The following is a 13,464-nucleotide window of genomic DNA, read 5'->3' as shown; positions in this document are numbered from 1 at the left end:
GTTATTACTGTCTAGTACATCAATCATAAATTGATCAACTGCATTCAAATAAAATTTTGGTCCTTACCTTCTTGTACTTTCAAGTCATATTTTTGTGAAAATTGTTGTGCTCCATTATATTTTACAGAACATAAATAGCAACCCGAAAATGATGTTTGCACGTTTTGAATAATTATTGCTTTTTCCACACTGGAAACAAAGATGAGATTCTGAGGAACTGGCTGTTTATCACATTTAAGAAGTTTGTACTCTGTAACATTAGGATCTGTCACAAAGCAGTGTATAGTAGCATTTTCACCAGCACTTTTTATAATGTCTTTGACTTCACTTTTGTGAAATATGTTCATTGGATCTGGAAATAAATAAAAATATTAACCAGTAAGCTTATGGACACAGAAAGATAGCTCCTATCTCAGTAGCTCCTTACGTAAAGAAAGAAACAGTTTTCCTCATTTTATGCAGTTGGCCCCTTGACCAATAATGCACATATTAGGATGTTCCAGGTATCTAGTTCAAACGTGATCTTTATAATTAAAAGTTCATAATTAAGACAGAAATCCTCCTTTAACAAGTTACTTAAAAAGACCAAGGGATAAAAATTTTGTAACACATAGCTTGCTCTCCTCAATGGTACTGGATTAGAAAATCCTGATACTGGAAAACCACATTGATTGCAAGCTTTTACTCCAAACACGTTCTTAATTTAACATTAGTCCTTACTATTAATTTAATATCTCATTTACTCAGATAACTTGTTTCATTTTAAGCTGAGTGCTACTTTTTGTTTTCACTATGTTACAGCAAAGAAATATCCATCCATCCATTAACCAACCCGCTATATCCTAACTACAGGGTCACGGGGATCTGCTGGAGCCAATACCAGCCAACAAAGGGCACACAGCAGGAAATAAACACCGGGCAGGGTGCCAGCCCACCGCAGAGCAAAGAAATATGAAAAATGCAATTTGCATACACTGCCACATTAAAATTAGGCATCTGGCACACTATGTCTATCTCTCCACCTACAGCTGATAGGAGTGCTTGAAGCCCGATTTTATGTATATTGAATTTAGAATTCACAAATTGATCAAAGAGAAAGCACAGAAACAAGAAACCTCAGCTTAAACCTTGAAACACACTGTATACAAGGTTTTTCTGTGGACATATTGGTTGTTCCTGTCTTGACTAGTCAAACTTCAATCACCCTTCAACTAAAACAACGCTTCAAAGATCCACAAGCAAAAGTAAAGAAGTCTAATGACCTTAAAACAAAAATTAATGGACATTTTTTTCCCCAATAGTAAATTAACAAACGTTTATCAGAATTTGAGCACTAGTAGTATTCAACGCTTTATTACTTGTTGAAAGTTTAGTAATTTATTAAAGAAACAGCAAGTTGATTGTACCTCTACAGGTATATGGTCACAATAATGTAAAAGGCACAACTCCATATATTCACAGAATATTTTAAACAAGAAACATTTCAATCTTAATTATGCGCTATCATTTACATGCATTTTATTTAATGTTACTGAATATTCCCAGTGTAACTATAAAGAATGTAGAGAAACCTGAAAATCATTTGCTCTATAAAATTAAGTGGGTTAGACTGCATCAAAGGTTACTCTAATTAGATGCAACAGAAATTCATTTTTACTTATATAGATAATGATGTCAGCTTTGACTTCAGTCAAATAAAAACAGCACAAATTGCCACATGCCCACATGTTAATTTGCAACTCTTAATTGCCTGTGTATATTTGTGAGAGAACTGTTCATCAGTCCAAGGTTATATTCTCCCTGCACCTGGTAATGGCATGATAACCTCCAAATGACAACCACTGTAACACCATGTGTCATGCACAGCAAAAAATACTTTTCTATTTATTTTTACACATTTTACTCACCATTTTTCATAATCTGCATTAATAAGTATTGGGTAATTGTCAGCCAAATCCCATCATGATTGATTAATATTGGAATATATTGTAAGTACAGAAGGAATTTCAAATCAGGATTTTTTGAAAGTGCCATAAGAATGCCTTCTTTTAAATTATCCACCACAAATTCAACAAATTGGTATTTACATGCATACTCTTTAAAGACAAATTACATTTTATAATAAAGTTGTAATAAAATTACCTTTTATAAACACATAGACTGAACTCTCATCTGTACCATTTTTACTGGCACAAATGTATCTACCCATATTTTTGCTTGTTGCATTTTTGATAACATATTCACAGTAACTGCTGTTGCTATTTTTTACACAAGTTGACAGCTTTCGTCGTTGACTTCTTTCGAGGAACCAGTTCACACCAGCATCATTCCAGCATTTAAGTATGAAAGTTCTACCCAATTCCACAACAATCTGTGATGACGCAGGTTCAATCACAGGTTTTCCTACAACTGAGAAAAAAAAACAGGAAAAACTAAATTTTAGCATTTATATTATATATATATATATATATATATATATATATATATATATATATATATATATATATATATATATATATATATATATATATATATCATACACTTACCTGAAAAAAAAAATCAAACAACTAAAAATACATAATACATAAACCTCAAGCAATAATAAAGCATGATTTAAGTTCAGTGTTCAACTTGTCACTTTGAATAAACTGCATTACTGACTGTGAGATTCATAATATACTTGCATTTACAACTGTCAATATTTTGGATTATCTGAATGAAGCTGAACTCTCAAATTCCATGGGCTGACTTTGCAGCCATTTCCAATTCAACCTTTCATTTCACTTAGGACAAAGACAAGAATATTGTACATATGAAAAGACAGACAAACAATGACAAGCTTTAATGATAATTATTTAAAATTAATCTTGTCAATATACAATACAGAATTTTAGCAGTATGTCAACTGATTATCTACGGGTCAGGTTGAGGAGCATGCACTTGTACAGCACGTTGCTGCACCCACTATACAACGAAACAGCTAGGGATCCTGGACACACAATCCAGTCCCACCCTCCGGAAATGACTATCCATCTGCCACAGAAAGGTGTTAGGCGGGAGTCCTCTTGGCATGGTGCGGCTGCTTGGGTCCTCAACAATGAGGCTCCTGCGACCACCCTCTGGGAATCAGCAAAACAAGGATGTAGTGCAATAACTAATGCTCCCTCAGAATGCAGGTAATGTGCCTCATTCAGGACTCCACGAGCAACCGCTCATTCAAAACAAAGTCAAACCAGCAGTACCAACAAATTCTCCGAAGAGACACAGTATCGATAGCGTCAATGTCTCTCAACTACATAACAGAACAGGAAGCACCAGGACTCTAAAGACCTTCGCCCTTTAGCAAAAATATCGGCAGCGCCACACACCCCTTTTGACACTCCATGCTCTCCCAATCCATCTTTTGACTTCATAGGAAAAGTCACCAGAGACATGAATGTCGCTGTCGAGGTAAGTAAACTTCTCGGGAAGGTCGACACTCTCTCCGCAGAAAGACCACTGCCGATGGATGTGCCCAAGAGGTCATTAAAGGCCTGGATCTTGGTTTTTATCCAGGCACTTGGTTTTTAGCTCTGACGCTCAGACTTCTCGCTCAGTCTTTCGAGAGCTTTGATCAGAGCCTCCATTGACTGCTAACATCACAGCATCATCGGCAAAGAGGTAAATTATCTACTATTAAAAAAATTCAATACTTCACTGTGCCAGTTCTTGAAAAATCGCAATAAATAGTAACAGATAAAAAAAAACAAATGATATGAGTATCTTATAATCTTAGATGAACCTAAATAATTTCCAAAAATTAGTCTACTTTGGTCTTTATAAAAATATTCCTTGGCGCTGTTTAGTTGCAGAACTACAAAAAGTACAGTATTTATCTCTTCCTGCTTTCATCTAATAATGGAAATTTTTGATTCTGAATGTCTTGAGTCTTCAAACAGAATCAAATATTAGACAAATGGTGCCTCAGTAAACAAACAATGCATTTTCTCTTTTTGTCATTTATTGAATGAACAGTTAGGCAACACCCTCTGGCAACGTATGAAAAAACAAATGCCCCCTTACACCTTTCTTAACTTTTAAGTACAATAACTTTCTTTAACCTAAAATCAGTCTTTCACACTGCTGTGAAAGGATTTTACTCTGCTCTTTCTTGCAGATCTGCTTTAATTCAGATAAATTACTAGGTACACCTAACAATACATTAAAGTCTAGGAGCTAATAAAGAGTAAGGCCACCCTTTTATTCAATCCTTCTTGAAATGCTTGGGTTTACTAAAAATATTGTGTGAGCCATTTAGGAATTATATTTTTCTGCATTGCCCCCACCACCTTTTCCAGGGGCTCAGAAGAATATGAACATTTGACGGACAAGGTGTTCCATAGGCAGGAGGGAGCAGTTCCCTCATTCTTTCATTAACTATTAAGCAGGTAAAAGGTCTGAAATTGATTCAAGTATGGACTTTGCATTTGGAAACTGCCACTGAACTCTCAATATGAGGTCCAAAGAGCTGTCCATGCAATTGAAACAGCCCATCACTAGGCTGAAAAAACAAATCAAACCTTTAAACCTTTTAGAGAGACAGCAGAAGCACAACACTGGTCAAGTCAATCATTTGGGACATTCTTAAAAAGAATGAACACACTGGTGAACTTAGCAATACCAAAAGGACTGAAAAACCACAAAAACAACTGTTCTGGATGACTTCAGAATTCTGTCCTTGGTGAAGAAGAACCCCTTCACAACATTTAGACAAACCAAGAACACTCTCCAGGAGGTAGACCTGTCACTGCCAATGTCTACAACCAAGAGAAGGCTTCATAAAACTAATAAAGAGGATTTACCTTAAGGTGCAAACCACTGGTAAACCTCAAGCATAGGAAGGACAGATTAGACTTTGTCAGAAAACATTTTAAAAGCCTGTCCAGTTATTGAACAAATTTCTTTGAATAAATGAAATTAAGATCAATATATATCAGAGTGCTGGAAAGAGAAGAGTATGGAGAAGAGACGGAAAGGCTCATGATCCGATGAATAGCACATCATCTGTCAAACATGGTGTAGGCGGTTTTATGGCACGATAGTGCATGGTTGTGAATGGAAGTCAGTAACTATGACATGACTGCTGGTGTTAGTAACAGGATGAATTCTTAAATGTTTAGGGGCTATACTATCTGCTCAGATTCAGCCACATGTTGCAAAGTTGATATGACAACACTTCACAGAACAACAATAACAACATTTATTTATATAGCACATTTTCATACAAAAAGTAGCTCAAAGTGCTTTACATAATGAAGAGTAGGAAAATAAAAGGCACAGTAAGAAAAATAAAATAAGTCAACAGTAATTAACATAGAATAAGAGTAAATGGACAATGAGCAAAAAACTGCAAAAGTAAACCAAGTGCTTTTCGATGGAAAATAGTGGAATATTGTTCAAAGACAATCAACCGACCTCAACCCAAGTGGACATGCATTTCACATGATGAACACAAAACTGATGGTGGAAAGTCTGGCAAAGCATCACTAGGATGGAAACCCAGCACTTGAAGATAGCCATGGGTTATAGATAGGGATGAATATCATTTGGATTTTATTGATATTAAATATTGATACCGATACTGTTTATTGATACTCTTATCGATATTACATTCGTAATGTGATGCAAAAAACAAAGACATTACAAGATGTGAAAAGATTCAACAGTTTTAATATTAACATTTTTCAAAAATAGCAAGTTAATCTTCCTGCATTTCCTATATTCCTGTAGTGATGCTTTACTAACAGAAGCTAAACTTAAAACATTATATATATATATATATATATATATATATATATATATATATATATATATATATATATATATATATATATATAAATATACATTGCCTTGCACAATAAAATCATTTTGACTTTCAGTAGTGCTGGACGGTATACCGGTTCATACCAAATACCGTATTTTATTTTTGTTATGATATGGATTTTTCTTATACCAGAACACCAGTTTAAATAGCCTAAACAACATTCGGAACGTGGCACAGCGTGAAACTGTTAAAGGGGAGACTTTTTTCACTGATGCACCACAAAATATGCATACAACGAAGTACATGCGTTAGTGGAGGTACTGAGCGGGGAAAACGGACAGAGAACATTCGGAAACTGAAGCTGTAGCAGACGATAAAGTTGAACTTGATGACACAGAAGAACTTTTGAAGAAAAAGGTGCAGTGTCTGTTGTCTGGAGATACTTTGGTATTAAAAGATCGGATGTGGACCATTATGTTCAAATGTGTGAATACTGTTTCTATACTACTGAATAATACCGCAAGCCAAGTTGTACTTGTTTTATTTTATTTTTTTTTTCCAATACTGTGTAATTTGCCTGGTTACTGTGTAATAGTGTGACAATGCCAGCCCTCTACAGACTCCATCTTTCTACATGGGAGTCTGTTGAACCAACACTGTCGATAGTTATGACCGAGATGAGCTGAGCAATCTCATTGAAGCCAGGGGATGGTGGAAAGTGCTCAAGTGCTTTTGTTAAAAACAGTCAAAGTAAAACCAAAAGTGTCTGTTGTGCAGTGTTCAGAAAAATACAGTACCCAAATAAATAGCAAATTCATAAAGCCAGTGAAACGTGGGGATAAAATCCATAATAAATAAATCTGTTAAAATGCAGTCTCTCTCCTCGCCCAATCACAGCACACCACCTTCTGTCTCCACGGCTCACCCTTCACTGGCGTTGCCTTTGCAGCACGAACTGCTTTCTGCTAACCAGTTTTGGCTGCCGCCACGCTGCGCAGCCAGACCGTCCGAGGTCGGCACACCTCCCGTCTTCCTGCGTGCTCACTCAGCCGCTCCTCAGACCTATTGGGAGGTCTTACATTTTGCTCGCCCCACTCTACACGTTTAGTCAGTGGGGTAAACCAGCCCCTAGATCACCTAAGCCTGCACTCCCTCACGGAGCCCCAGCTCGTGCTGCCTTCTCCTTCCTGGTGTCTGGATCCTCTCCCATAACTGTCTTTTCCCTTCTTTAACCTCCTTGTGTTTTATCTTTTCTTTTTTTCCTTCCCCCTATCCTGCTGGCCCATAAATATACGTCTCCGTGAGCGCAGCGCCTTATTCACACACCGCAGTAAGCTGACGAAGCAATTGAGAACAATTGAGTGTGACTCGTCCTGATCATCTCATCAACTCTCTGTGCTCGTGTAATCGCGCCTACGGAGACGGACACGGCGAACTGGATTTCAAAACGGACCTTTTTTTTTTTTTGAAGACCCACTATTCCACAAATAGCATTATAAATGCAAGATGTAGTTTTATTATTTATGTATATAGCTTAACTTGAAGCAAGGTCCAGATTAATGCAATTTGCCTTAATGATGGTTCAGTTGGTAAAGATGTCATCACCAAGTTGTACTTGTTTTATTTTATTTTGGTGAATACTGTGTAATGTAACCGGGTTTGAAGTTTTGAAGTAATGGTATAATTACTGAAAGTTGCACTATTATTTATTTTATTGTTATTATTTATTAGTTTAAATATTATGCAGTTTAATGATGGTAAAGATATTTAAAAAGTCACTTTAACATGTCAGTGGACAGAGATTGTTAACATTAACAGAAAGTGTAGTTGGTTTACAAAAAATATTTGTCATTTGTCCCTTTTCTAAGATATGTTCAGTGCAATACAACTTTTGACAAGCACCTCTGTATATGTTAATAAGTGTAAATGCCTCTTTGGATTGTTGACAATTTGTTGTCAAAATTTTTATTTAAGTTGTTTGCAAAATTTGTTCAATTAAAAGGTTCTATATTTTGACAGCAACTGTCATGCAATGTGATTCCATCTCTTCATTTGTGCCTCATTAGTGCCCCCCTCCTTGAAAACTATGTGACCATGCAAACCTGTATTAATACTTGTGTGCACCTTAAAATGTTTTTTGTACAATGAGTTAAATGTGGTTAACTCATGCATGGGAAAAAAATACCATCGAATACTGTGAATCCGGTACAATTTTGAAAAATACCATGATATAGAATTTTGGTCGTACTGCCCAGCACTACTTTACAGTCTAATATATTAACAAAGAAAACAGTAGCATACCTTCCCAGAAACAAGCAAAAAAAGAAAAAATGAGGACAGGGTGTCACATAAACAGCTTCTCCACAATGCCTATCTCTATATTATAAAAACAAATCTTGGAAGGAGACAAAACATGATTTTCTCGGAGAGACAATTATACATCTCGCAAGAAAGAGATTTAACCATGCCATAAAGGACAAAGAGTAGATGACCAAGTAGAACGTCGCTAAAAAATTAAAAAATGTTGGCACAGTACATATGCAGAGCAGGTTAGAGATAATGGAAGTATGGAAATTTAAAAGTCTCAAAGAAAGGATAAGAAAGATTGCATTAGTGCAAACAAATGGAAATTATTACTCGGTGAACTAACGGAACAGTGAGAAGAGATCAAATATATTGTTCAGATTTAAACTTTAAGTCGGAGACTTGTAGATCATCTAATTCGTGTTGCCAGTGAGAATTAAAAGATTCCAAAAACATTGGCGCGGTATTAAGTCCCGTGAGGCAGAGACTTCAAACATGAGATTCTTTGAAGTCACGCCCTGCTTAAAACTATTTTCAAACAAGACCACGGTCATCTAACCTGAGTCATTTGAATGCTTTTGGCAGACACACTTCCTGCGCTCTCAGCTCATAAATTTTTCCAGGACAATAATTTTATACGTTCCAGATGACATGTCAATGACAAAGCGAAGAAGAAAGAGCATGGACAAACATTCAGAAAAGTCATTTTATTTATTAGAGATAAAGAAACGATATTCACTCACAGGCAGTTACATGTTGACTTACGATGTAAGTCCAAACACGGAATCAAAATTCCAACTATTGTTTTTACTAAAGTTTTATTGTAAAAGTGAAAATAATGCCTATGTAACAATTCCCATGAAAATAACAATCTCTTTAAATTGCATATCTGGTAAACCAAACCCAGGGGTGGGTGAGCAAAGAGAGCAGGGGGCAGAGACCCCTAGTTGAATAATAAATCAAATCATTATGCACACTACTATTAATACCATATAAACAAGATTTAAATTAAGAGTAGTAAGTCCTATCCACATTCCCTGTTCTCAGCCAAAGCTTCTCCTTCTATATCTTTAATTTTATATCTTTAAATATAAGATATAGAAGGAGGTAACGAGCAGATACGGAGATGCCTACAAGTACATTGACAATGCTGCTTTGCATGGTTGCAGTAGACTTGTATTAATTAGCAAAAAGTAGTTTTTGTAATTTAACACCATTTTTTGATATATATCCTATCACACACGTCCGCATGGGAGGCAGCTAAAGGGCTCAAAAGAAGGTAATTCACGGTCAGCCCAGGGGGTGGCAGAGTGCACTAATCCTTTCCCTTATCTGCCCACAGACAAAATGCAGAAAATTCCGTCTGGCTCCCATGATGTCACTTCCAGTTCCACTCCAGAAGATGTCACTTCCAGACCAGCAGAAAAGCCCAATTCCTAATAACGTAATTTCCACATCTCAAGAAGTCGCAGCATGATAACCTCATTTTCAGTTCCGGTCCCAAGATCCCTCACCTTCCTGCTTTTCAACTATATATCCGACCTTGTCTGTAAAGACCATTTCCTCAAACTTTTTGCATCGACAGCCAACTTTCAATTATACGGGAGGCTGCCCCAAACCTTTTTATTGTGTCGAGGCTTGATTATTTACCACAAACCCTAGTTCTAGATTTCAGGTTGTCAATGACTGTAAATGATTTTCAACAAAGTATTGAAAATGATCGTTATATTAACGATTATGTTCATTTGTCCAAATACTTTACAGCCACTGAAAATAGGGGGACCATATATAAAAATGGCTGTCTTCTCTAAACAGCTCATAAAATATTTTTGTTAAACCACTTGAATTAAAGGCGATTACAGTCTATACTTCAATTACATCTTGACTGCTTTGTTTCACATCCATTGTGGTGGTGTACAGAGTCTAAATTATGAAAATTGTGTCAATGTCCAAATACTTATGGACCTGACTGTACATAAATAACAGAACTATCAAGTCTTGTTTCATGAGTACTTTCACAATATGCTATACAATGCAAAGCAAATACTGCAACCTTAAATCTGAATTAAGTAGCAGAGCACTGATTATACTATGAAGATAATGGAACTGTAGTAATGTCAGGAGAAGAGTATCATCAAAAAGAACAAAGGAACTGCAGAGGTGTAAGTTAAATATTATAAACTTAAGTTAAATCTTTTATCAGATATTTTTTTTTATCATTTTACTGCTTATAGCATGTATATTATAGAATTTGTAAGTTAAAGATGGGAAATGTTATCATATTTTTTTCATACCATACCTCAATGCTCATCCTTTGATTCTATTAAGCATCTAGTAATGTTACAGAAAGTAACAAACTCCTGCACCAGACACTAGACCATCAGAGGGAATATTTAACACTCGTCCATACTTGGTCAATATACAGATACACAACTTTGAAATGCAGAAGGAAACAAAAATACCAAGATAAACACAATACAGAACTCCAGAGTTTGGTGCAAACTCCACAGAGACAGCAACAGAAACTGAACCAAGTCCCTAAGAACCTAACAGCCACTGTGTCACAAATACTGCCTTATATATGATTTTTAAAATGTCATATAAAAGGACTTTGTTTCACTCATGCCCTATTAACCATCTTAGGTTAAAAAAAAAACAGCTAAATTCCTGATATACTTTAAAGTTTAGGGGCTCAAGGACTCTGGTAATTGTAATTATCTCCCCGCCACTCCAGGGGTTGGTGCTATGTTCTAATGCCTTTTCTATTACTCCCTCTGCAGACTAAATGATTGACAGCTGTAACATCTCTGAGCTGTAACAACTGCCTTGACCCGCCTTTTCCTGCCAGAAGGACCTACAACCAGAAGTTCTGCCATTTTGAAGGCCGTTCACTTTGGCACTAACATCTGAAATGGCGTTTTTGCAATTACTCCTTTTTTTGTTTTTGCTGCATTCCAGTTATGGGAGGGGAGGGGGGGTGGTCTTGCCCAACCTTTTTAATCGTGGTCTGTCTGATCTCTTACACTTAGCAGAAGAAAGATAATGGCCTTTTGAAACCACAACACTGATTCTTAAGCTTGAATTGGCATGGCACCACTATAACAAATAGCAACCAGTGTAAAAATCCAGCATAATGAAAACAAGCTGTTCAAATATAAAAAAGACAGCTTATTGTATAGTGTGGGTTGCTAAAATGGTCTTTGTAAGCTGTATCAGAATAACCCATAACTCAAATTATTTTCAAAATATTACCATCAAGCAAACCTTTACCAATATAATACATTTCATTGTATTTAATCAGTTGTGGTGCTGTTAGGAAAAATTAATAATCAGCATCTAATAATTTATTTTCTAAAAAATCTAAACACTTTTTAAAAATGTAAGAGGCTTAAAAAATTATTAATGTGGAATGAAATAGGTCAAACAAGTTAAGTGTTTCATAACATGTGTACATGAACTAGTGATGTTGGAACATTTTTGTTTGTAGAATCTTGAAGGTGATGTCATGCGTGGCATCAATTTGCCTTATATCTGGAGGCATAAAATTATGTCACATGTAATGAACACACCCTGTGATACCATTTCACACACTGCTTTTAAAGATGATTTTCTCATTCTTTTATATATTTTTGCCAAGACATAACCAAAAACAAAGCTACTGCAATGCTCAGCAAAACTGCTAATTTTGTTTTTACTGACTGAATACTTAAAAAAAGGGTATTGTACCTCATAAACCTATTGGCTATTCATCAAAAGCAGATGAGATTCAATCTAAAATGTTGAAAGCACTGGATATTACAGGGGTGTTTCGGCTAATAACCCTCTTCAATGTCACATGGAAGGTGGGACTGACAGACTATAGTGGTGGTTACCATTTTCAAAAAGAAGGAAATGAAAGTGTTCTGATTGCAAAGGAAAAGCCTATGTCAGTGTACTAGCACATAGACTCTGACATTTAAACCTCAGATTTAGGAGGAACAATAAGGATTCCACCCTTGCCCAGATCAGCTCTTTACCCTTACACAGATATCTGAGGAATAATGAAAATTTCCCAATGCTGTCCATATGTGGTTTATGGAATTAGAAGAATTGTCTGACCATGTATCCTGTAGTATAGTGAGGGAGATATTTCATGTGAGTTTGATTCCAGAGATACTAATGTATATCTTTTGGCCACTGTATTTGTGGACCAAGAGTTGTATCTGTATTCGTAATGTAAGTCAAAACCATAAAATTGGTAATACTGGAAGTCACCAAAGTTGTGCCTTGTCTCTTCTCTTGCTTCATGATTTTTTACCCAGTATTGGGATCCTATGGTTTTCATCTCCGCTGTTTGTTGATTATTATCCTTTTGGAATCAGCCAACTGTGATCTCTGTGATTTACTGCATATGGCTAAGATAGTAACAAGTGCCTCCGAATCTAAGTCAAAGTACTCTTTTGGAAAAGACTGGCTATTTCCTTTAGTGTGTGGGGTGTGTAGCTGCCCTAGGAGAGGTGATCAAAAAGTTTGGGGTCTTCTTTATGTTTCAGGTGACTGTAAGTTGGCCAACTCTGACAGCAATAACAACAGTTTTGCAGACATTGTTTGGGGCTTTGTTAGTGAAGTATGGTCAAGTCCTTTAACTATGCTTTAATTTAATAATTAGTCACCATTTACATCCTTAAATATAAACCAAAAGAATGTGATCTCTTTCCATAACACGGTTAGGAGCTTAGCAGGAGCTAAGGAGGATAATTTTCCATAAGGGCACAGATTAACTGTGGTAGAAAAAAGGGATCTCTACAAGCAATCATTTCTTTGCATCAATCAAAATTCAGATAGAGGAGATGAGCAAAACTGAAGCTGAAGCTAGCTGTATGTGACTGTAGATTACACATATCACATATTTCGGATTGAAATACTGAGAAAATGAGAAAAGTGAATTGAGAAAGACGCAAAAAGGTAACACAACCAAACCACTAGTGTTTGTTTGAATATATATACAAGAAACCAACAAAAGAATTTCCTGAATTATTTTTATCACCATGAACACAAGTTATTATTGTAGATACTTCACTTAGTTTTAAATGAAAAGAGAAAGAAATTCCATTTCCCTAGCTTTTCATAATGATTTTTTCAGAAACCCTTAATTAAAAATGTCCAAAAACTGGGATTAAGTTTATAACCCACAGAACATCTGGAAACTATAATCTGTATGCAACGCTAATTAAATTATGTGTTGAATGACATGTGGCAAATTATCAAATTTGACTTTATACTAAATTTGTTGGATTATGTATATAATTTAGGATTTAATTGACCTTTACAGATTGTAGCAATAATCAGGGTTCATATAAAGTGTAAGGGACAACATG

General features: G+C 35.8%; 1 protein-coding gene across 1 annotated transcript in view; it reads right to left on the bottom strand.

Moving 5' to 3' along the window:
- The window catches only part of kita (KIT proto-oncogene, receptor tyrosine kinase a), a 68,177-nt gene that overhangs the window by 38,956 nt on the left and 15,757 nt on the right, over window positions 1–13,464 (bottom strand). The window contains exons 2-3 of the mRNA XM_039751210.1: window positions 2,143–2,409; window positions 68–352 (exon numbers count right to left, since the gene is read on the bottom strand). Of these exons, the coding sequence (XP_039607144.1) occupies window positions 68–352; window positions 2,143–2,409 (552 nt within the window). The remainder of the gene's footprint in view (window positions 1–67; window positions 353–2,142; window positions 2,410–13,464) is intronic.

Source organism: Polypterus senegalus, chromosome 4 (assembly GCF_016835505.1).
Source record: "Polypterus senegalus isolate Bchr_013 chromosome 4, ASM1683550v1, whole genome shotgun sequence".
Lineage (NCBI taxonomy): Eukaryota > Metazoa > Chordata > Cladistia > Polypteriformes > Polypteridae > Polypterus > Polypterus senegalus.
Note: the sequence above shows the minus strand (reverse complement) of the source record. Positions and strands in the feature narration are given on the sequence as shown.